At 32.8% G+C, this 26330-nt stretch overlaps 2 protein-coding genes, 2 long non-coding RNA genes, 1 other non-coding gene and 1 pseudogene across 5 annotated transcripts; 3 read left to right on the top strand and 3 right to left on the bottom strand.

The window, feature by feature from the left end:
- Nucleotides 1–1247: 1247 nt before the first annotated feature.
- LOC106346591 lies at nt 1248–3555 on the bottom strand (annotated as a pseudogene).
- Nucleotides 3556–7402: 3847 nt separating this feature from the next.
- Nucleotides 7403–8185, top strand: LOC125586855. Its single transcript, XM_048756637.1, has 3 exons — nt 7403–7534; nt 7611–7813; nt 8011–8185. Exons 1-3 carry the CDS (start codon nt 7403–7405, stop codon nt 8183–8185), a joined length of 510 nt encoding a protein of 169 aa, XP_048612594.1.
- A 3672-nt stretch (nt 8186–11857) lies between these two features.
- LOC106401098 lies at nt 11858–14156 on the bottom strand. Its single transcript, XR_007323668.1, has 3 exons — nt 13139–14156; nt 12779–12913; nt 11858–12693 (listed from the first exon to the last, which is right to left on the bottom strand). It is a non-coding gene; the product is annotated as an uncharacterized LOC106401098 (transcript).
- A 1782-nt stretch (nt 14157–15938) lies between these two features.
- LOC111206609 lies at nt 15939–18972 on the bottom strand. Its single transcript, XR_002658936.2, has 5 exons — nt 18735–18972; nt 18574–18622; nt 18349–18476; nt 18003–18234; nt 15939–17912 (listed from the first exon to the last, which is right to left on the bottom strand). It is a non-coding gene; the product is annotated as an uncharacterized LOC111206609 (long non-coding RNA).
- Nucleotides 18973–19807: 835 nt separating this feature from the next.
- Nucleotides 19808–20813, top strand: LOC106401097. The gene is made up of 3 exons (XM_013841535.3): nt 19808–20039; nt 20141–20352; nt 20571–20813. Exons 1-3 carry the CDS (start codon nt 19914–19916, stop codon nt 20761–20763), a joined length of 531 nt encoding a protein of 176 aa, XP_013696989.2. The 5' UTR covers nt 19808–19913; the 3' UTR covers nt 20764–20813.
- A 4462-nt stretch (nt 20814–25275) lies between these two features.
- LOC111206608 lies at nt 25276–26126 on the top strand. Its single transcript, XR_002658934.2, has 2 exons — nt 25276–25484; nt 25649–26126. It is a non-coding gene; the product is annotated as an uncharacterized LOC111206608 (long non-coding RNA).
- Nucleotides 26127–26330: the final 204 nt, after the last annotated feature.

The raw sequence follows: 26330 nt of genomic DNA, 5'->3' as shown, positions 1-26330 counted from the left end.
TTGGAAGTGTATGATGTTGAGAGTCTGCAAGAGATTTACAACATTTCTGTGATGAAATTAAGGTTAAGTGTGTCCTTAACAAAGAGAAATCAAACGGGAAATATCACAGGCAAGATTCCAGAGAACATTTTAATGAACATCAAATCTTTCTATTCATCCTTTGTCGTCTGAGGAGGGTGAGGTCTATGTTTCGGTGCGATCTTGGGCTCAGATTACAGATTACAGATTGAAAATTTTGCAGTTTCTTTTCTTAGATCTAAGCGATGTGACTGTTGATTTGTGCGTTGGAACTCTAAATTAGTGTTATCTTTGATTGTTCATCTGAAAATAGTTGACAACATTGAGGGAGACGTTGATGACGAGTCTTCTTCAGATGGAGATTCAGCCGACTCTGAGTTTCAAGGTATGTTTTCGTTGCTAAAGGTTGTAGATGATCATCTTTTTACGAGAGTTCTCTGCTTTTAACGTGTTATTGCTGTGTATCTTTCTGAGAACATTATGCTAGAATTGTTAAAATTCATTCTTGGGTACACCTTCTTATTGTTATCATGTAAGTTGAGGAGGAGGAGGAGGTCCTGCCCCTGATCCAGTTCCTGCCCCTGCTCAATCTTGTCCCTGCTCCAGTCCAGAGAGAAAGAGGCAAGCTGTTGTGGGAGATCTGGGAACAAGAAGATACGAAATGGATTGATGAACATAAGACAGAGGATGGAGATTTGGATCAGCTGATTACTGAAACTACCGAGCCGCCTCCTGATTTGATTATGCCGCTGTTAAGGTACCAAAAGGAGTTTTTAGCATGGGCAACAAAACAGGAACAATCAGCTGTAAGAGGAGGCATTCTCGCAGACGAGATGGGGATGGGAAAAACCATACAAGCCATACAAAGCTGAGCAAATCAAACATTACAGATCCTTCAGAGCTGCAGTAGCAACAACAACAAAAAGCTTGAAGGGTGTTATAATAACATTAGAGCCTGTAATGAACCATACTGAGTTAATAAAGTAAAAGGTGAATATTTTAACATGCATGGAATTATTTACATATATACCACATTTATTTTTGAACTACATGTATATGTAGTATGTAAAAGCCAATTCATTACAAAACTGAACAGTATTGCAATTAAAAAAAAAGGCACAAGGGAGACGGCATATGTTTGAATGTTGCGTCTTTTTCGGTTTTACTTTCTCAGGATCCTCTCTTCTCCTGTAGTCTGTAGTAAAAGCCACACACACACACATGTTGTATCAAACTTTCCAAAACCAGCTCAATTTGGGATCAGGTGCTACTGTCTGATGGCACCTATATTAAAACTTCCATCAAAACATAGAGAGGAAACAGCAGGTACAAGGCAAAGCACGCCGTAAGAAACACTAAAAGCTGCGGTGAGATTACAGCCATTGCTAACGCGTATGAAACGCACAGAGACGCTCCTATATTAAAAAAAACCACAGCGTCAACAAACCTCTAGCTGGTAAGAGAGAATAGGTGTAGAATAAAGCGCAGGAGAAGCCTATGGTGTTGGAAACCCATAGGACGATGAAAAACGTCTGTTTCATCACCGCATGACCCTCTGATTGGGTGACACCTCCTGGAGGTCTAGTATGTGGCTGTGATCAGCAAAGTATATAATTAAAAAGACTCCACGAGCTTCCTCTGACGTGTCGGAACTAATGCGTCTTGTATGCGTGGAGCATTAAGCCCAAAACGTGATTGGTGATTTGAAGAAATCATACGTTTTTTTCCATCGGTTTTGGTAGAGAAGCTGCTAGAAGCTCACAAAGATGCATTCAGCAATAGTTTTTTTTCCTGGTAGAAGGTCTGTGAGCAGGAGTCCCTTTCTAAGCAATAAAGTTTGAGCAAGAGGACGATAGAAGTAAAGATGGGATCGAGCTTCACATGCATGAAATCATTCATTACATAGCATAGGATATATAAAAGTCATAAATAACAAAACTGAACATTATTGCAATATAAAAAAAAAAAAAAAAAAAGACTAAACAAGGGGCATGTTTTTACGGTTGCATCTTCTATCTTCTCAAAATCCTCTCTCCTCCTGTAATAGAAGTGAAACTTGTTGTGTCAATCCTTCCAAAACCAGCTCAATCGGGGCTCAGGGGCCGCAGTCCGATGCTCCTCGAAATGTATGGAAACTACATGTAACATACACAAAGCAACGAGCAGGAAGAAGAGCAAGGTCGCGAAGAGAAAAAATAGAAGGTCGGGTGAGGATACTGCCATGGCCAGAGCATAAGAAATGCACAGAGATCCTCCAATCCAAAAGAACCAACGTACAAACTTATTACTAATTGGTATGAGACAAAATGTGTAGAAAATAGCACAGCTGAAGCCCACGGTGTTAGAAGCCCAAAGAAACATGAAGAATGACTTTTTCATCGCCTCGGAACTTGCATTAGCAGTATCCTCGGGTTTCTGTACACCTCCTGGAGGCTGGAGTGCAGTCTGGTAAGTGGCCGTTATTATCAAAGTGCATACAATCAGGAACACTCCACGTGCTTCGTCTGATGTGCTACTCCTTTGGCGTCTCATGAAAGTGGAGCCGAATGTCGAGAAAGTGAGTGGTGATTTTAATATATCAAGCATTGCCTTGGATTTTGGCAGGGACGCCGCCTCTTTGCACCCGGTATTTGCAACAACTTCTTCCAAATCCAAGTCCTCTCCTACGACTCTCGGTCCCTGGCTTCTTAAAATATCAAGGAAAGTTAAATCATTACCATTTACTTTATTTCGCTCAACCGATCGACATTCCAGTAACAGTCTCAGCATCTGCATATAATGGATCATCATATTAGGAAAGAATCTTAATGTATAAGAATCTCACGTAGTTCATTCATAGGGGACAGAAATTGATTTTATATATATAGTTTAAAATAAGAATTGAAGAGGAAAAGAAAACATGCCTGATGATCATTCTTATATGCTGCAAGGTGCAAAGGCGTGTTGTAGTCAATATCCACTTTATTCAAAACACGCTTCTCAATGGAGTCAGCGTCTCTTTGGCTCATTCTCTGGATCCATCCAGTGAGGACCTGGAGAACTTCAAATCTATCATGTACCACAGCAAGATGCAGAGCATTCTGGCGATCTACAGTCTCATCTTGGATACATTCAGGGGAATTAAGGAGGCACTCTGCCACAAGATCTGCTTTTCCTCTTGACACTAGTAAAAGAAACGGTGTGATGCCGTTTCTCCCTTTTACGCGGACAAGGCCTTTATCAAGCAAGAGCATCCTGCCGACAAACTTAGCTTTATCCTTGTCTACAGCTAGATGCAACGGACTGTACCCGCTTGTGTTGAGCTTTCTGGCAAAAGATGGCTTAAGGTTCAGCATCTCCATGGCAAATGGTATGTTCCCGGAAGATGCAGCTACGTGGAGGGGAGTGGTCACAAACGGTACTGCATCAATGTTCTCAAGTAGGTATGGATTCTCATCAATAAGATCATACAGCTCATCGATGCTTCCAGATTCAGCTGCTTGTTGAAGTCTTGGATCCATTTGAAGAAACTTAGTGAACAAGACAAAGGTTTACAATAGAAATCTGCAAAATCGATAAAGATGAATGAGTGGTTTTCTAATCTGCAAATGCTTGGTTTTCTATTGTGTCCTCATCGATAAAGATGAATGAGTGATTTTCTTTTCTGCAAAATCGATATATACACGCCAAATCTGCTTTGTACTCTGCTCCCACCAACTAGTTTGGTTTGGCTGTTTCTTCTTTATAACATATTCAGTGTTCAAAAAAAAAAATATATACACTCATAAAACAAATGAACGTGTAGGGGGTGTAGGGGATGGATTTGATCACCCCTCAAAGCCCGAAGAATAGACGGCCCGGCCCGTATAAAACATAGCGACAGCTCGGCTCGACGGCTCGGAGCGCCGACTCCTTGGCGCGACTCGAAAGTACTTTTGGTCGACCGTGCATCGACCAAAACGCATCCGGCTCAACGGCTCTTCGAAGCAACGTGGACTTCTCGGTCCAACGAGTTAAAAACCTACGAAAATGACGCGAGCTAGGTCACAAAAGAGCACCAAGTCGACTATATAAGGAGAGAAGGGTGCAACGTAAAAAAGATCTGAAATCACTCACACACACTCGGCGGCTAGATTAGAGTTTTACCTTTATTCTCTCGCCGTGTTGTACTTTTCCGGCAAGCTCTCCGAGCTCCGGTTTCATTTCTGTCGCATCTCCTTTCCTTGTAACCGACTAAACGCCTTTCCGACCATCTATAAGATGTTTTGCTTAACCCACCTCTGAAATAAAATGTTTCACCTTTTAATACAGTTTCCCGTTCAAACAGTTTACAGGGCCGAATCTGAGATAAAACGTTTCACCTTTTAATAAAACGTTTCACCTTTTAACTTATAAACACAATGATCAAATATGATTGCAGGGCCGGATCTGAGATCAAGGGCATTGAAACATTTTTTTAAGACCTTTTATAAAAAACCTTTAGTACGAGTCTGTCAATCGTACTAGTGAAGGCCCATGTTTGATATTAAAGTCCATATATATTTTCTCTTTGGACCTGAAGTCAATGATTTTACAAAATAATAAAATTTTGTGTCATGGTTTTCATACCAAACGCTATTGCAGTAAATCAATTTATACTTATAGTAACATATGCATTTTTAGTAAAATATCTACAGTTTTAATTATAAATTAGTTTACTAATTACTGTTAATTCATAAGAATTTTGTATTAATTTTTTTTGTATTAGTTTTATGTTTAAAATGCATGCATATATTTTTAAAAAGGTTAACATTATCAATTGTAATGAGTTAATATATGATTTTGGATTGCTTTTGTATAAATCCCGTGTCTCAAAACTTCTGTTTAGTAGATATTATTGTTTTTCTTTCTCCTACTTTATCTTATTTGATTATATAATACTTGGTTTTACTTATAAGTCTATCTCCAATGATTACTTCTATTTCTTTATTCTAAAAAGTACGCTAAAACTAAAGAAGGTTTTGTTCCAATGGTGATGCAGAGAATAAATATCTTAATTATTTAGTTTTTTATTTATTATTTGGATAATTATCATTAATGTTTTAGAGTTTTTATGGTTTCTTATATATAGCCGTCTATGCTTAAATTTGTATTCGGATTTTGATTGATTAATAAAAAAGAGTTTTCCTGAAGAGGTTTCTATAAACCACTGATAAGAGTATTCTCAAACCCTAAAGAGCTTTTGATTAAGCACTGTGAAGAGTATTCACAAACCCTAGTTTTCGGTTATTCTTAGAATCAACGGATCTAGTTCTATCCCTAGAAGCTTCCGCTACATCAGATGCAGAGAAGATATTTAGAATAAATATCTTAATTATTTAGTGTTTTATTTATTATTTGGATAATTATCATTAATGTTTTAGGGGTTTTATGGTTTCTTATATATAGCCGTCTATGCTTAAATTTGTATTCAGATTTTGATTGATTAATAAAAAAGAGTTTTCCTGAAGAGGTTTCTATAAACCATTGAGAAGAGTATTCTCAAACCCTAAAGAGCTTTTGATTAAGCACTGTGAAGAGTATTCAAACCCTAGTTTTCGGGTATTCTTAGAATCAACGGATATAGTTCTATCCCTAGAAGCTTCCTCTACATCAGTTGGTATCAGAGCTTCGTTCTTTTGATTTCTCAATCAAAGATGATTCTGGATGTCTAGCATCTATCCTATCCTGGACGAAAGTCCTTTTGTCGAAAGAGAAGAGAACCATGAGATCTATCGAGAGATCTATGGAGATCATATCTATGACGTGTATGAAGATGATGTTCATGTTATTGACTTTGTTTTCAAAGAAAGATCCTTTGAAAATTGGAGCCGGTTCGTATAAACTCTCCTCATTTCGGATAATATCAAGACTAAAGTGCAAAGTGAGGGCGAAATCATATTGATGGAGATTTTGTGGAGAATCTTGATAATCTGATGCGTGCAAATTTTGCAAAAACGGATTTGTCAAGATTCAAGTTACAAACAGATCCGTGCAAAAATCATGCAGAATCAAGTTTTTGGAAAATTTCAGGAGATTCTGGGATGTGCGAAATTCGTACAGATTTGTGTTATTCTTATGTTAAGAATGCTATTGAAGATTCGAGGAAGAGTTTTACTTGGGAAAAGTTTTGGATTCAAAGACTACGATCAAGATTCAAAGACGAATCTTCTGCAATCTGAAGAGAATGATGCAGAGAAGATATTTAGTATTTTATTTAAAATAAATATCTTAATTATTTAGTGTTTTATTTATTATTTGGATAATTATCATTAATGTTTTAGGGTTTTTATGGTTTCTTATATATAGCCATTTATGCTTGAATCTGTATTCAGATTTTGATTGCTTAATAAAAAAGAGTTTTCCTGAAGAGGTTTCTATAAACAACTAAGAAGAGTATTCTCAAACCCTAATAATCTTTTGATTAAGCACTGTGAAAAGTATTCACAAACCTTAGTTTCCGGGTATTCTTAAAATCAACAGATCTAGTTCTATCCCTAGAAGCTTCCGCTACATCAAATGGTGACCTCTATATTCTACTTAAAAAGATAATATTTCAACTATATTCTTTTATTTATTAATTTATTTATAATCATTAACTTTTAAAATATCAAAAGTTGCCCATTCATTTTATTTTATAATAATAACTACCACAATTATACTATTTACACAACTAAATGATTATTTAAAAAAAATGATGTACTAGACACAATAATTAAATGTGAAAAGTTATTAAAAGTTATTCTATAAAGTTTTATTTTGGTAAAAATGAGGTTCATTTTGTGAAGAAAATTTTCACTCTAAAAATAGAGTAAAAGAAAAATGTTATTCAATATTTAACGTATTACTGTTTATCCCTCTATATTTGGTGTAAGATATAACACAATATTCAGTCTTATGGTTTTCATTAGTAATGGAAATATATACATTTTGTTATATTTTAGGACTTACATATAAGTAAGTGTATATACTTTTATATTAATAATATGTGTTTTGTGAAGATACCAAGAATTTCTGAAATTTGTAGTTCTATTGGTAAAGTTTTCTTCCTTGAAAATAGAAGTATCAGATTCGAATCTTAATAACTATAAAAAAAAAGATGCAATAACCTGGCCCTTATCTATGATTTAAGGAAATTTGACCCAAAACTTATTGAATACAGAAAAAAAGATAATCATTATTTAATTTGATATTATCTTCTAACACATTTTTATTTGACTTCCACGTAAGCTAAGATCTAATATCCAAACTCTGGCCTTTATATATTTATCCATTTTACTCGGAAGATGGAGTACCACGCTGGTTCCCTTCACACAATACTATCAACTTTAACAATAATCCGATCTTTTCAAAGTGAAGACTGAAGATAAAACTTTAATGCAATAAAATGGGGAAGGGGGGAAAAGAGGGAAATAGTGGATGCTTTAGTGCTACAATAGTTTTTTGTATTGTTTTGATCGTGGGATTAGATGTCGTCGCTGGTATCGTGGCAAAGCAAGCCGAAGTCGCCCAAGAAGAAGTATATATATAACCATAGTAACAAAAGATGATAATGTGACGATGATGGTTTCATTTATGTTATTCCCATGATGCAGGTGAAACACACGAGACTGTGGCTTCTCGAGTGTAAAGCTCCAAGCCAAAAAGCTTTCATGTTAGGGTTTATAGCATTAGGATGTTTGGCAGCAGCTCATCTCTTCGCCATTATAATAGGATGCAGTACCTCCAATATGTTCAAAGTACTCACCGTACCCAAGATCTCTGCATACATCAACATGGCCTGTCTTGCTCTCACTTGGTAATGAAAATTTAATACTATAGAAGTAAACATAGATGTCATAATTATCACATAAATAGTTTTAAGATTTAAATTTGCGAACATATACAACACAATAGCATTTGTTATATATAATACATATACAGTATTACTTGAACTTTTGTCATGAAATTGACACTTGGTGTGGTACTTACGGATTGGATGATGGTGGAGAACAGGGTCGTAGCAATTGCGGGAGCGGGGATACTTACAATGGGCATATGGACGAACAGAGAGTCAAGATCAGAATGTGGATTCACATACAAACATTTTCTGTCTTTAGGAGGCAATGTGTGTTTCTTTCATGCCATTGTCTATGTCCTTTTGTATTGGTTGGGCGGATGTAGAAAATAAATTAATATGGGGCACCATATATATATTATATTATTTACAAAAATGTTTAGGAAAATTGCCAAAAAAACCATTTTCAAATTACCAATTTTCATGTTTACACTAATCACTTTTACCCTTATCTTTAATGAATGGTAAAAGACATTTATAACTTTTGCATTAACTTTAACAAAAAAACATAAGGTTAACTAATCAAACTTAAAACATCAACTCTAAACCCTTAATCATCAACTCTAAACCATAAACCATAAAACATCAACTCTAAACTTTAAACCCCGAAATATCAACTCTAAACTATAAACCCTAAACCTTCAAATCTAAACCTTAAAACATCAAATGTTAACCCTAAACCCTAAATCTAAACTTAAAACATCAACTCTAAACCCTAAATAATCAACTCTAAACCCTAAAATATAAAACATCAACTCTAAACCCTAAACTCCGAAACATCAACTCTAAACCCTAAACTGTAAATTTTCAAATCTAAACCCTAAAAAATAAACTCTAAACCCTAAACATAAACCCTAAACCCTATATTTTTCTGAAATTCAAACCCTAAACCCTAAAACCCTGAACCTTCAAATCTAAAAACCCTAAAACATCAACTCTAAACCCTAAACATAAACCCTAAAACTCTAAACCTTCAAATCTAAATCCTAAAACATCAACTCTAGGGTTTTAGGGTTTAGGGTTTAGGGTTTAGAGTTAAAAGTTTAGGGTTTAGAGTTGATGTTTTAGGGTTTAGGGTTATTTTTTTTAGGGTCTAGGGTTTAGAGTTTACTTTTTAGGGTTTAGAGTTTAGGGTTTAGTGTTGATAGTTTAGAGTTTAGTGTTGACGTTTTAGGGTTTAGAGTTGAAGTTTAGGGTTTGGGGTTTATAGTTGATGATTCGGGGTTTAGGGTTTAGAGTTGATGTTTCAGAGTTTAGGGCTCGTATTTAAAAAAAAATGTAGGGTTTAAGATTGACGGTTTAGGTTTTAGGATTCGTATTTCAAAAAAAAAAGTTTAAGATTGATGGTTTAGGTTTTAGAGTTTAGTTTAGGGTTTAGGGTTTGAATTTCGAAATAGTATAATTCGAAAAAAAAAATTATTTTTTATTTTTTTAGATTTTTTATTTATTTAAATATTTATTTTTTATATATAAAGAATAAGGGCATAAGAGTCTTTTGTTATTTAATGAAGAAGATATTTTTTGAAAATGTCTCTTTAGTGATGATAAAGATCAAAAGTGGTAAACATAAAATTTCTTCTAATGTTTATTAAATAAATTATATAATAATTAAATATAAATGACATTAATCATTAATTTTTACATCTTATTTAATAAAATATTTAAATTAAATAAAAAGATGCATTTTATGATATTAAGTATTTATTTTGAGTAATATTTAGAAAAAAATTATATATTACACATATAGTTTCATTATAAATATTATTCAGTATAGTTGTTATTTTAATCTCAGTATTATAATTAATAAATACTAAAAACAATTTGAGCACTAAATTAATACAAATAAATAAAAAATATAGTGCAATTTTTTATTTTAGAACAACTATATACTTAAGTAAAGAAAATTACTCATACATTTTTTTAACAAAACAGTGAAAAAGAATATATATATTTATGAAAAGGGATTAAAATAAAATAAAATGTGTAGAAAAAAAATTCTTGTGTTAACATCAGCTTTGTCACTGGTTTCCGTCTTAGAGTTGAGTAAAACTAAAACACTATATTATTTATCACTGTTTATCTTTAGCCTAATTACAAAAAAAAAAAACTGAAAAAGATAAGTCAAGGTTTGAACTCGTGAAGTGTGGGGCAGTGGTGTAGGTCTTATAATAACCAAAACAGCTGCTGACACCAATTTGAAATTTGTGTTTACAAGAAATTATATTTTGAGTATGTGGCGTGTGCCACACCCTACTCCACTGTAGGTCTGCCCCTGTATTTAACAACTAGCGTCTCTAAAATATATTGTTTGTGAAATGTTCGTCTGCAATGCCCTTTTTAAAAAAAAAATGTTCGTATGCAATGCTATTTGTGAAATGTTAAATCTTTTATCAATTTTTTTTTGTGAAATGTTCGTATTTTATTTAATAAAATAAACGTTATGTGGGGCCGGGAGAGGGAAGGGAGATTTACTAATCGAGCATGATATCTTTATTGATATATTTCTCAAATTGTATAAATTGAATACTGTAATATCAAAATTGGATGTTTTCTATCTTTTTCGACTGAAAGTTTATTTACAAATTTCTAAACATTACAAGATGGGCTAAACAACTAAAAATACAAAAGGGCCAAAGAAAGTTTACGAGTATTGATAGACACCAAATTCATTTTCGGCCAAACTTTTCCTTCTTTTTTTTGTTAATGGACATATTATTGGCAAAGCTTCTGTAGACCATCCAAAATAGAGGTGTTGAAATTAGTTTTCAACAGTTGAAACCCCAGCAGCGAAGATGGTGATAAATTGGGTTAATCTAAGTGGCTTCAACATCCATCGCAAAATTTTAACATGTTGATAAAATTTAATATGGGCCAGCTTTGCCACATGACACAAATTGATTAGACAAAAATGTTTTGCAGATTTTTTTTTTCACCCAATAACTCAAACTTATCTATTATATAATACTAGCGGCAGAGCCCCGCGCAGCGGGTCGTTGACGTTGGTGTTACTGTATCTCAATATGTTCATATGTGATGCTTGTTTGTGAATTTTGTGTATTATAATAGGGTTGAGGTGTAGTGATGAACTCTGATACATGTTTTTTTGCAGTTGGTGTTGTATATTTTCTAGAAAAACAAAATTGTACGGTTTGGATCTTCGTTGGGGCTATAAGCCCAATTGAAAGAGAACGTAATTGAACAGTTGATGGTGATCTTGCCGTCTTTTTTGTAGCTGGAAAAAGATTTTCTAATTTTTCATCATATGCATGTGTTGATTGGGTTATTTTGGTTGATAAACTAAGTTCGGGTTCAGCTGTATTGGTGAGAATAAGTTACTTTGTTAGTTGTCTCTTCAAGCTGTAATCAATAGTTTGCAACATCTTTGTTTTCTTTTCTTGAGTAACAAATTTTGTTTCGTACTTTTGTTATATTGTGTCTTCAACCCTTCTTTGAATTGGATTTCTACGACCACCCAAAACTATAAATAAAGATGATATCGGGTTCCTTGGTAAACTGATATGGTTAGCAATCATTCTATGGAAAGCTCATTTATTGCTTGCACATGTTTGTTCAACTTATCTCGTAAATCATGCATTCATTGCTTGCATGTTTGTTCAACTTATCTCGTAAATCATGCATATACCATGACCATTACAATTTTGGAAATCATCGATGAGTTGATGATATTTATAAGCACTTTACAATTGAATAGTTAAAAAAGAATGTTGACTATCTATCAGTCTGCATTTTCATTTTTCGAATAAGAAATAAGAAAGACAATTAACACATGAAGATTAATATAAACATTTGTGCATGTAGATGTTAAATCTACGATGGAGTAAACCTTTGTAGTAATGGATAATATTTAAGTTTTAATAGTTGCTAATACTTTTTTTTTTTAAGCAAAGTTGCTAATATAGCTCAGGAGATGTATTTTAGAGATAGCATTATTCAAATGCCTACAACTATTAGAATTTTTAAATTGTTTAAAACGATGTAATAATAATATGTATGTAAATTACCTATGTTGAGTTAAACTCAAACAAATGTATATAAATAAGTTTACCAAAAAAATGTGTAATTCTAGATTTCTGCGTTGTACAAAGTGTAGCTAATGGTCCTCGAGGTAGTACCAGAGGATTGTTTGCAATGGTCTAAATAGCCGCCCAGCTTCTTCTTTAATGAAATCGAAATAACACTGCTTCCAGCTCAGGCTTCATTGCAACTTGCAGAAAATTTTGAAACGCTAAACATGAAAGAAAGAAACCTAAATAGGTAAGTTCTTTTAGAGCAATAAATAAACATTCACAGTGAATGAAGCAAAAGCGGACATACCAAAGTGTGTAAGCCTCATTGCCATGAAGTGAGAAAAAGAACTCAGAAGAAAGTTTAATAGAAAAGAAAACAGGAAGTCGGAGCTGAGATAGTGGGCGAAAAAATATTAACCTCGTTGTCACGGTGTTTGTGCTAGCTAATTCCTCCCTAACTTCACTCTCTACTCTCTACTATGGAAAGAGATTCCATATCAAGTCCTTATTTAGCTTATGCCGCCTATATACCAATGGGACTCATAGGGAGTGAGTTCTGGCCTCTCAGGAACTCCATTAAGCATAAGGAAGGAGATAAAATACTTTGTGTGTTACAACTTTGGAGTTGTGAGAGAATATGCGGGGCTCATAGGGGACATGTGAACTCTGGCCATCATGTTGATCTTAGGAGTATCAAGGATTGCCTTTTGCAGCGACAATGCCCATTGCATTCCCCTTATTGCGAGAGGCCTCATGTATATCAGTGACCTGTAATGCCCATCCATTGTCCAACCTTCTGTCTGGAACCAGTATCTGTATCAGTTCAAAATCAGGTGAAGTCAAATAAAACCTCCAATAAACCAAATCGCGAAACTTAGACGATGGAACTGTCTCGTACTGAAGTTGAAGATTTAGAGCTTCGGCCTTAAAAAAAAAAAGATTTAAGGGACTTAACACTTTATCTTCTCCAGGCTCTTTTTACTTCTTTAGGTTAATCTTCAACTCCAACCACACCGGTCACAATCTCATATCGCTGTTTATGACCACATTAGAAAAGTAGAAACCATCAATATCAGTTACAATCATAAAATAGAGAGAGGTCTTATTGAACTATTCTTAAGTTTTATCAGTATCAGCTATAATCACGTACGATACAAAATGAAGTGAAAACAAACAACACTATTGATCTAAGTAAGTAGCAACAGATATATAACTTTTATGTACGATGTGACCACAGAATCAAAGATCCTTTATATACCTTGGTATAGAAAGACTGCTATAACTTTTGATACTTAGCTTCTAGAGCTGCCTTCTCCTCAAGAACTTTGCTTCCCTCAAGAACTTTACTTCCGTTTCATCATGTTGGTTCTGCCATGTAAAAATGAAAAAAATAAAATAAACCAAAGACCATCGAATCAGCAAAAGCACAAACCCCTAAGAAAACTTTCTGAAGTGAAATTATCAGACACAAAGTGTCCCACATCTGATGTTGAAAAGGATCATTGGTAATATATAAAATAGATGGTTCACTCCACTTATCACCAATTGATTTTAGGTTGGAAGTCCATCTAGCTTAACATGGTATCAAAGCCCGATCCACGCAGTCCAACCTGATCCACCTCGATATGGTCCAAAGTTGACCCATCGATCCTTGTCCGAGCATTCCGAGATTGACGCTCAAAGAGCCATCATCTCGAGAGACGTATTATACACAAAGTGTCCCACATCGGATATTAAAAAGAATTCTTAGTAATATATAAGATAGATAAGTCATTTCACTTATCACCTATTGGTTTTATATCGAAAGTCCATCTAGTTTAACAGAAATAACATTCAAAGTAAATATGCGGAGACAATCCTATTAGGATGAATTATCTTAGTCAAATTAATAAAGAAAAAATATCCCTAACGTTAACCAAAAATCTCAGAGAGTAAAACTCATCATGAAAGCATTAAGCATTCCAGAGAGAAAGATACAATAAATCAATATGGAAACAAAGGAATAACAATTAATCCTAACTGGGTTTAATGTGATTAACAATTAATCCTGAATTAAAAGAAATACATTGAACCACAGGGAGGTGAAGAGATAACGACATGGGAAGTAAAGAAATGAGAAAAGAAACACCACTTTTGCAGATCGTGAAAGCGAGGTTGAGTTATGTAAAGAGGACAACACCGATGCCCTCATCGGATGTAAGAATAAAACGCAACGTTTTACTCATTAATGATACCAAACGCAAAAGCCACAGATCAGACCAAACTACAATTATGTTAGTCCGGACCAAACCACAACCATGTCCGACTTAAAATAAACCAAACTATAAGTGTGCCAATTTAATACGGAGGCCCAACAAAATATATAATACGAAGCCCACTCGTTTAACCCATGTTTCTAAAAAAAATAGGAGGTGGGGCCCACAGGACAAAGATGATCATTATTTAATTTGATACTAGATTTGCGGATAGATTTTTATATTATAAATATATAACGGATACAATCGCAAAACTTTAAAAGATATTTACATTTTAGTGTTATATATTGTGTAAATCTATAATTTATTGGTTATGTTTCTTATTCGATATTATTAATGTATAATGATTTGTTTTATATATTTTACTTTATTATTAATTGTTATTATATATTAATATATTTTCGAGTTTGGTAAAACAAATTCATAGTATAGAATAAAAAAATTGAGAATCTCCTTTATTTTTTTCTAATATTTACACACTGAATACAATACATTTTAAAATTTTATTTAGTTATACTATAAAACTGATATTTTCTTAGCATAATTTACATTTCTATGTTATTTATTTTAGTATATTGTGGGATTTTATAAGTAAATACATTATAATAATATCATATTATTAATTATGAAATCAATCGCTGCATTAATTTAAAAATATTTTAAAATTTTATTAAAATTTTGTTAGTTTTTTTAACATATTTTGTTATAAGTAAAAATAAAATTTAAATTTACAGTTAAAATTTATTTATTAATATCTATATAATTTTTAAGATTTTTAGAAATGTTATATATCAAGTAGATTAACTTAAATAGTCAAATAGATGTAATTGATGAAATATACCTAGTATGAATTTTTATGGTATTTCTTTTAATAAAGAAGATATAGAATATAATTATAAAATTTGAAAAATAGCATACACTTTTGTTTTATTTTTTTTATAATAAAATTTTATTTAAATTAATGTATAATAGTATAAGTTATTAATTACGAAATTAATCAATGGTATTAATTGAAATAAAATATTTTAAATTTTTAGAAAGATTTTGTTAGATTTTTTCTCAACATTTTGTTATAACTAAAAATAAATTTTAAATTTACAGTTAAAATTGGTTTATTATTAATACTAGTGGTATTCCGGCGCTACGCGCCGGTTCGTATGTTTTTTTTTTAGTAAGTGTAAAATTGTATTTTTGATCTATTTGATAGTGCTAAGTGATTGTAGTGTATTACTTTGTTTTGAAATTGCTTAGGTCAAAAAAGAATACATTAAGTAGTTTTACTGATCGATTCAATAAAAATAGAATAAATAGCTGATAGTTACACCAAAATAAATACAGTTGACCTTAAAACATAAAGGAAAATCTATGTTCCAAAAGGGAAACATGTAAATGCATATGTTTGTTTTGTGAATATCTTGTTTGAATGAAGATAACAAATTCTTTCATCTTCTTAAAGTTGTAATAATCCTCACATGCTTTGTCCATATCATGGATGTGACAATCTGTTAAGGGTTTTATTGTGGATTTATTGGTTAAATACTTTATCTTCAAAATGATATTGAGGGTGTAACTGGTTTTGCCGCTACCACCCGCAAACGCAGCTTTTGCAGTTGGTAGCGGTTGTTGGCGTTCTGTAACAATCACTCAAACCACTCTAAACCGCTTCAAACTGCTCTAAACTTCATAAATTCAAAAGCTGGTTCCAGCTAGCGTTTGCGGTTGCAGACGGTTGCGGGAGGATAATTTTTTTTTCTTTTTTTGTAAACAATATAAATACAAAAATAAAAATATTCAATAAAAATTTTAAATTGGAATTATAAAAATAAAAATATTTTCTATAATTTTTAAAAATTTAAAACTATAAATTTCTAAATATAGTTTTTATATTTATTATAATATTATGATTTTTGATATTTTTATAATTATATAAAATGTAAATATTGTTAATTTATTATTTAACCGCTGCTGCATTTGGTAGTTAACCAGTCGTAAATATCCAGCAAACGTAACAATTTCTAACCGCAGAACCAGTCGTACAAATCTCTTAAAACCATTAGAAACCGCAACCACCCGCAACCGCTGCGTTTGAACCAGTCAGGCACTGAATCCATGATTATTGTGCTGCATTTTTTTTTAGTATGTGTATATTGTAAATTAAGACTTGGACTTCTTTTTCCATATTATTTCATTTAAGTTTACTGTTATGATTGATTAAATTATCGCGAGCTTGTGATGGATTTCAGTTTCCAGATTATACGGTTCTATTAAAAAGTATGTTCACAATTTTGTGCTGGAATTGCGAGCGACATAACTATAGCTTACTTGTTAAACTACATACATCAATGCTACAGTGTTAGCTGCACTCTTACAAAAAATCTCAGTGACATCTCATAACAACCAATGTTACAGTTTTTTTTAGAAAAAAATTGCTGGTATTTCCCAGTACGTGTACGACGTTTTCCATGGAGGAGCCAGCCTATCGCTTCTCCTAAATTTTGTTATTCCACTACATAGAGTCAGAGTATATGTTAAAGATCAAACGAATTATTTTTCCTTGTTACTACGACAACCTTAAGGAAAGATTAAAGAAACAGCCGGTAGAAGGGGTTTAAATTCAGGAAACAATAGACAAAGTGAAAGTGAAAACATTAAAAGCAGAAATGCGATAGAGTTGAGATTTTCCAATTTGAAGTTAGGTTCTTCGTAGGCAGTGAAGTTAAAAAATGTGTGGCTTCTTCCCTTCATCCACTCCACCTGAGACAGGTTCAACATGTGGAAGAGCAGACTCAGCAGCACTTCCGTCAAGTATTCCAACATCATCTCCCTCAGCTGTTTTCTCAGGGGATCCAATTATAAACCCATCAGCAGGGGTTAATTTTCACCGCTCCAGCTGCAAGCATGTCATCACCAGGATGGTTATTATCTCCATGTAGATTAACAAAATATAGGCAGGGACACGTAAATGACTTACAAAGCATGGGATGAGTTCTAATGCGCTCTCTGCGGCTATGAATTTAGTACGTGTGCATTAAGTCAGCCATGGTTAGACAACAAAATTCCTGGACACCCCCATATTTGGTTGTAGAACAACTTGAGGCCCTTCTTATTGATGCACTTCCTAATGAAAATAAATGGTAAACGGCCAGGGACGTTAGAATGATAATAGGCTGCTTAAAAAATTTGAGACATAAATATGTAATACGTACTCAAGGATGTTTTGGTTAGGTACAGTCTTTGTTGATATAAAAATGTCATAGATGTAACTTTTAGGAAAAGAAGACATTAAAGCATAATAAACCCAAAGTATGAAGGGAGTAAACCACAATCGTATATATATTGCATATCAATCAATGTGTACATTTGTCACCAATCTCTCACATTCCTCATGATCCATTGAATCATCTAAATATAATAAAGCCTATAAACTTATAATAAAAATGATGCTTAAAGTCGAGTTTGTACGACAAACTAAACAATTTAAATTGTTGATTAGTTCTTTAAAAATTTATTACCTCCATTAACTTTAAACTGATATTAGTAGCAACTTTAGACTAAGTTGTCAAAACACTCATGCAAACAGTTGTTTCGCTTCTGTGTGAGAAAAGTGAACAAACAATCAATCATTGATCACAAATAACTAAACTCAGCTTCTAGTGATTTAACGCTTACGTAGTACTTCATATGTATACACCTGTCAAGATGCAAGTTATGCATTTTGTGGTCTTTTGTCTCATTGTTGAAAATCCCTTTGATGCCCCCTCACTTCACTAACCACAGCTGCAGCGTAACAATGGTAGAGAAAGTAGTTCTCGTTGGGAACAGAGATAATGAATATAAACACGGTGTTTCAAAAGGTTTGAGACAGACCTGGTAAATCGGTATTAAATGTGTGCAAGCATGAGCCGCTGGTCATAAGCAAGGAACCTAAACATCTCATCAGGAACATGGTTGATGGTTGCTACTATTTTAATGAATTTTGTTTGCTCCGTGTATAGCAATGAGGGAGTCTGAGACTTTAAAGTTTGGTTGCTAATTGTTACATCGCACCCTCTCTTAGGAGGTGGTGGAACGTGTTGAGTCGACGGGCACTAATGGAGGACTGAATAAGGGTTGCATGCGATCAACAGAAGGAACCATATATAAGGAAGTAAGTAATAATTGTAGACTAAAATGAAAAGAAAGCAACTCAAATTGCAATTGGGAAACGAAACACCTTTTCATCAACCAAGTCCATGTCGACGCCCATCAGCTCACCTCCCTTCTTCACATTTTTTGCCTCCCAAAAACGCAGAACCCGTGGAACAACAGTCTGCCTTCAGCCCTTCACCGTACTGCTTTCTACTGGAGAAAAAAACTGACAATTGGTCATTGGTAGAAAAATATAGGCAACGTCCTCAGTGTTCAGATAAGACTAACATCAAAATCATTATGGAAGTACCTAAGGCAAGAGTGGATGTATTGTTTCCCTTTAGTGGCTTCATCTAGAGCTGCAAATTCATACAACACAAGAAAAGCAGTTCAAGTTGATTGTTCATTTATAAACAGAAAACTGAATCTATTGCTTTAAAGCCTTAATAAGAGTATTGTTTTTAATCTTACCGGTTTCCTGAAGGCGTCTTGCAACATCTCCAAAGCAACTCATATGATGAACTGGGCTTCCAGACTTCCAGTAGACTATAACACCATCAAAGAGCCCTCATTAGCTACACAAACAAAGAACTTTAAGCAAATAGGCCATCCTGTGAAAAAAAGAAACAGCTTTTAGATCACAGACAGATCAAAAGCAACAGACTTGTCAATGTTTTCATGGTGGACTTCTCAAGAATCACGCTGTCTAGTTCACCATATTAAAAAATAAAACTATACCACACCAACAATTAATCAGAGGGGCTGAATCGTTACGACAGTGGAACTGAATCTTAACGAACAGAAATCTAGCACTTTAGGAAGTTGATGGGTCAGTGGAATTGAGTCGTAAAAAAAAAATATATGAGGAAGTCAATGTCATACCTGCTCATCGATCAGAAGGAGCTCTACGGCGATTAGTGGTTTCAGCTGCTCTTAATGCTAGGTTTCGATCTTGATAGGATTTAGGTTTAGACGAAGCCATCTATACAGGAGGAAGATGAACGGAAGTTGGAACGAAACCAGCCAGAAGGTATAGAAAGCATCATTGATTAATAGGGGGTTACAGAGATGGAAGATAGAGCGATTACAGAGAATCGAGAAGTTGAAGATGAATTGGAATTGTGGGGCTCGACGTGGCCATGATAATTTTTTTGGAAACCACACTGAGGCCCGGTTTATCTAGACAACGCTTCTGACATGGCAAAAAAAGCGTCTTTTATTGGTTGATTTTTTGTGAGGACGTGGACACCTTCCCCATGGATTATATACTGCTTTTAGTATTGTATTGATCTTTATATATTGACTAGATTAATTTAAATAATTAAATAAATGCAATTAATGAAATGGATCTAATAAAATTAGTATAACTTTTTATGGTAGATAAAAATGGTATTTTTCTTTTAATAGAGAAGATTATGTATGAACACATTCTTATTTGACTACTGATGTAGATAGGAATGAACAAAGTTACTCACTCAGCTACCTTCCACGTAAGCTAAGATCCAGTCCATACACTAGCCTTTATATATCAATCCATTTATTTAGAAGATGGAGTACCGGACTTTCTCCCTTCACACAATACTGTCAACTTCAACAATAATCCAATCTTTTCAAAGTGAAGACTGAAGATTAAACTTGAATATAATAAAAATGGGAGAGGGGGAAAAAGAGGGAAAGTACTTTGCTTTTACAATTTATTTTGGTTTATTTTTGATTGTGGCATTAGATGTCGTCGCTGGTTTCGTGGCAATGGAAGCCGAAGTCGCCCAACAAGAGGTACATATATATGTATCTTATATATATATATATATAATTAGTAAACAAATAATGATAATGATGGCGATGATTGTTTCATTTATGTTATGCCCATGATGCAGGTGAAAACGAGGGCATGGTCACTCGAGTGTAAATCTCCAAGCAAAAAAGCTTTCATGTTAGGGTTAATAGCATTAGGATGTCTGTTAGCAGCTCATTTCATCACCGTTATGATAGGATGCATTATCTCCGCTATCAACATTGCTGATAGACTCCCAGGATTCGAACATACGACCTCGAGACGCATCCACATGGCCTGTATTTCTCTCACTTGGTAACTAAAAAAACTAATACTCTAAAAGTAAAAATAGATGTCATAATCATCACATAAATTGTTTTAAGATTAAAATTTGGCGAGCATATACAACACATTAACATTTGTTATATATATATATATATATATTACATATACAGTATTACTTGAACTAATTTGTTATGAAATTGACACTTGGTGGTGGTGTTTGTGGAATATGGGATGATGGTGGAGAACAGGATCGTAGCAACTGCGGGAGCGGGGATACTTACGATGGGCATATGGATGAACAGAGAGTCAAGACCAGAATGTGGATTCACAAACAAACATTTTCTGTCTTTAGGAGGCAAAGTGTGTTTTCTTCATGCCATTGTCTCTGTCTTAATGTATATAGCATTTCTTATCTCTTGTACTACTATAATTTTTTGCTAAACAAATATTTTATTAAGGATTTGGGTTTAAACTGAGCCGGCCCTAATTTTCAAAGACACTATTACCGAGGTGCCGAACTTGAACCGACCCCTCCTCCGATGCCGGTGGAGCCTCTGCTCGCCGGCGTCGAGCTTTTCAACCTTTGCTCTTTCTTTTCCTTTTGGTTCTTTTCCAATCTTGTGCCCTCTCTGTGTTTTTTTGGTGGCCTCTTTCAATCATTCTGTTCCTATGTGGACTCGAACGTGGACTGAGGCTTCTCTCGTGGCTCCAGTGTCGTGGTCGGAGAGTTTGAAATCTGTGTGCTACTACTCGCGTTTCAAGACTCTCCGTGCTCTAGAGACCCTGCATCTTTGACAAATTCTGCTTCTGCAGCGAAAGATCCGAGCAAACTCCAAGTCACGCCGGATGTGCCAGAGGCTTCGATTTACCTCTTAATGCTCTGCCTTTATTATGTGTGGAATGTCATATTTTTTCTTTTACGAAGAATATTTTACAGGTGGGTTGGTTTCGGTCTGCATCCATATTTTCACCATTATATCTTCTTTCTATGAAAAGAGACAATCTCCCAAACTCGTTTCTGAGTTTCGGCTTCAGCTTCTCCATCGAGGGCTGGTTTTCAAAGTCGCTAAAAATCAAGCTTGGACTACAAGCCTACAACCCTTGATCAAAATTCAGATTTCTAGTATGATCTTCACCGGCCCTAGATAAAATCTAAGATGATTTCAAAAGGAATATAATTTTGAAAACTCTATCAGTTTCTGGAAATCTTATTCGAAGAAGAAGAAGAAGAAGAAGAAGAAGAAGAAGAGATATCTGACTCTTCATGTCTCTCCTTTTCTGGTCCGTCAAGAAACGTCCAGAGAGAAAGAAACGCATGAATGGCATACACGTGTCTAGGCCTGGGCAAAATAACCGGAACCGAACCGAACCGAAATACCCGAAACCGGAACCGGACTAATACCCTCAAATACCCGAACGGTTCCTATATTTTTATATCTGAAATAACCGAACCAAACCGAAACCGAACCGAGAACCGAACGGGTACCCGAATATATAAAAATATTAATTAATTATATATACATATAACATCACTAAATATATATTTTTAATTTAAAATTCTATTAAAAATATCTGAAAATAGTTGAGGATAACTAAATTATTATAAAGTATCCAAACTACCCGAAAGTATCTGAAACTATCCGGATAGTTTTATCCGAAATATCCAAAGTAATCCGAAATATCCAAATTTTTTATCTAAATCATCCTAATTATTTGATATTTTACCCTAAGTAACCGATATTTTATCCAAATTATCCGAACTACCCGAACTATCCGAACCCGAACCGGATCCAAATGAGACCCGAATTTTTTCCGGATATTTTCCGGTTCCTACATTTACTATCCGAACCGAACCGAACCCGAAACTATCCAAACCGAACCGAACCGAAAATAGGTCAAGTACTAAATGGATCCTCTAGCCCCTATCCGAACTACCCGAAACCCGAAATACCCGAACCGAACCGAACCGATACATGAAATGCCCAGGCCTACACGTGTCTCATAAGAGACGTATCTTCTGGTCCTTAATTAAGAAAAGTTCCTTCTCTTAATGCATAACTAGGTGTTTGCCCGCAATCTTGCGGGTAATTATATTATAAAAAATATAAATTATGTTTACATTGTTATAATTTTTGAATAATAATTAAAATTTTAAATTTTAAATTTCAAATAGTTGGATAATCAAAAATTTCAGTATATATTTTTAGAAGATTTGTGAGATTTAAAATAGTTCAACAATGTAAACCTTAGTCATTACAAATAGTTCTCTTACAGAAAAGTAATATTATAGTTAATTCAGATAATTGGTTTTAGAATTACTTTATATTTTATTTTAACACGTGAAAAAACCTGAGAATACTCTAGCTTTCAACAAATAAAAAAAAAGAGTTTCTTTTTTTGTAGGACTATAGAAAACATAAGAAGTTCTAATAATTCTTTACCTACAAATCTAATTCTTTTATATAAGAATATATAACCATTAAATTTCTTTCAATAAAAAAGTTAAAGTATTTTATTTAATTATATAAATAATTGATAAAAACATAGATATATGTGTATATATATATATATATTTCTCCAAATAAATAATTATTTGTAATATTACTTGTGTTATTTGGTAATTTATATCAATTAGTTCTATAGTTACCTTTTATTTTTTGATTTGATTAAAATAAATAACTAATAAATGTCAACAACCAATCAAATTATAACTATTTTCTAAAAAATAAGTTATTAACAATGCATAAAAAAATCACTTAAGTGACTTCTCAATTAATATATAGTATAATTTATCTCTTTAAAACCAATGATAAATTTGGTTAATGTAAACATGAAAATATGTATTACGGAAATGATAGTCTAAGTAATTTCTCTCACAATTTTATCAAATCACCAATCACACTTTCTCACTTATTGTTTATTTAGTGTTTAACATAACACTTAAATGGGTTAAACAAACCACTTCTTCCTTTAGAATATACCTATTTTAATTAAATTTGATTAATTAATAAGAAAAAATAAGTTTTAAATTTTTTAATAAGAAAATGATGTTATTTTAGGAATATATAATATTAATGTGAGATCCAATATTATATCAAAATAAAATATTTTTATTTGAATAAAATTTGTTAAAATTTTATCTTGTACATTTTAAAAGTTTATTTTTATTTGTATGAAATTTGTTAAAATTTTATTATTGTACATTTTAATCATTTCTAAAAGTGATATCTTATCTATGATATCACATTATCGTTTGAAAATGATGAGAATTTTTTAAAATTATATATTTGAATGTTTTGCATTCATTTGAAACATTTTAGAACATATATATATATATAGAGAGAGAGAGAGAATGAATGAGCGAGTTTAATTAATATTATTAGGTTTACATTAAATAGTTTTCTGGAATCTATGATTTATTGTATTAACTACTAATATAAATATATTAAAAAGTGTTTTTATAATTGTTTATGTAGTATCATATGTATTTAAATGTATATATCAATTTTTATAATGTAATATATGATGTATAATTATTTCTATAAATAAATCATATTAATTCATCTATATTTAAGATGTTTAATTGTATGTTTGGAAACATATATTCTCTCTGTTTTTTTAATATAAGTCATTTTAGAATTGTGCACATAGATTAAGAAAATCATTAATTTTTTTATATTTTCTAAACAAAAACATCATTAATTATTTACCTAACCACAAATCAACCAATAATAAAATAGAAGGTCGTATAACATTAAGTGTTAATAAATTTTACATAGAAAACCGAAAACGTCATATAATTTGGAACATAAAAATTTCTTTAAAGCGATTTATATTAAAATACGGAGGGAGTATTAGATTAAGTAATTCTAGGATTAGTTTTCTTTTAAAAACTTTAGTTAAATAAAAAAAACCATCAATCAATCAAATTATAAAGATTAATTGGAAAGCTTTTCTATGAACGACACGTCAGCAGAAATCACTTAAGTAACTTCTCAATTAATATATAGGGAGATTTGTTTTTTTTTATAATTTAAAAACATTAAAAATCCCACCTAAGCAACCGCGTTAATCATCTCTTAGACAGTGCTGGAACGAACTACTTCTCGAACAAAAACAGTACTCCCTCCGTTTTTTAATATAAGTCGTTTTAGAATTGTACACATAGATTAAGAAATCATTAATTTTTTTATATTTTCTAAACAAAAACATCATTAATTATTACCTAACCACAAATCAATCAATAATAAAATAGAAGGTATATTATCATTGGTCATATAACATTAAGTGTTAATAAATTTTACATAGAAAACGTCATGTAATTTGTAACATAAAAGTTTCTGTAAAACGACTTATATAAAAGAAATGGAGGGAGTATTGTTTAGCAAAAATATTTTTTTGGGCTTGTTGATGGACTAAAGCTCAACCTAATTATCTTAAGTTGGATCATCCTCAAATTAATCTTATTTTTCGCCGACATACGACAAATATTTTGCTAATACTGTTTTCTTCGCTAGTTACAACAGTATATGAAAGAAGAAGACAAAAACATGGAATAGAATAGTCACGAACAAAACAACGTGGCCATTATATTTTCTTTACCTTTATACTTGTTGTGGAACATGAATGTATTTTAGGTGTTTAATTAACAAAAAGACTGTCCTCTCATCCTCTGGTTAGGTCGCCCTTTCAAATACTTTCTTGTTAAAAAAAACTTGTTTTATTTCTGATTTTTTATAAAAAAATGCTTACTTAACGAGATATCTAATTTGTAATCCACACTTTATTGCTTTTCTCCAATACTTAAACGAAAAGGAGACCAGGTTCAACGAACCTGTAACTTTTAAGTCTACATAATTTTTGGTATGGGCTATCGCCATGATTTTCCAACGTAAAGCATGCTTAAAAAGACGAAATATAATTATAAATATAGTCCTATTCCATATTCGAAAAGAACTAATTAAAAAGAAAGTAGTACTTAGCTTTCCATCTACTTTCTTGCAATTAAAAAATAAGTTGGTGAAACCTATTTTTATAATTTTGAATCGTATATGATATATCGTATCACCATATAATGCATATGGTTTGAGCAGAGAGCTAAAGAGAGAGAGAGATGATCCCCATGCCTTCTCCAGAGACTCATGATCATTTCATTCTCGATCGTATGGCTCTAGTTTCATCTAATTTTCCTCATTTAAACGTTCTGGTTGTTGCCATTTTATATTTTCATAACTTCGATATCTACTTTATTGCTTTATAGTATAGAGACATACATGTGCATGTGTGCTTGGTAGTAATACATTTTTATTGTCTGAACATCAACCAGGATCGAAGGTTGAAGAAGAAGTGAAGGATAGATCAACAGCATATACATGATGGCAAATGATATGGTGAAAATCAGAGAAAATTTTCAATCTGGATTTACTAGTTGATGGTATTGGGTTTGAGTTTGATCGAATATAGATGGACATCTCTTTTCTTAAGGTTGCTTTGAAGAAAAGGATGGGAGATGCCCATGCCTTGAGTCTCGAGGCAAGTAAACGATCACCAGTTCCCCCTTTCAAAACTTCAATCTCTTTGTTAAACACGAGTACTATTGCATAACCCATCTTTTGATTTTTATACAAAAGCTCACGCTTTTCTTTCATCGTTTACGTATGAATTGAAGTTATGCAGTTCAATTCGATTGTTTTATGAAATGTAACTTCTCATTCAATATTTGATGTAGTGTATAGGGAATCCCAAAAAGATAAAAAGAAAACCATATATGAAAAGAAAAAATATATCGTTTTTGCATGTTAAAAGGAATTATCGTCGATACATTTAAAATTGTTCAGATCAACTGTAGAATTAATATATGTGATAAATCTATGTTTATGTTTCTATGTATCAGCTGCAAATTATAACGTTTAGGATAGTTTAATCAATAGCTAAGTAAATTTTGAAGTTACGAAGCATATAAGGTGTATACTCGGTTTAGAGAAATAAGATACATATTATGTTTTATT

This window comes from Brassica napus, chromosome C5, assembly GCF_020379485.1.
Source record: "Brassica napus cultivar Da-Ae chromosome C5, Da-Ae, whole genome shotgun sequence".
Taxonomy (NCBI): Eukaryota; Viridiplantae; Streptophyta; class Magnoliopsida; order Brassicales; family Brassicaceae; genus Brassica; species Brassica napus.
The sequence above is the reverse complement of the archived record's forward strand: the minus strand, read 5'-3'. Positions and strand labels throughout refer to the sequence as shown.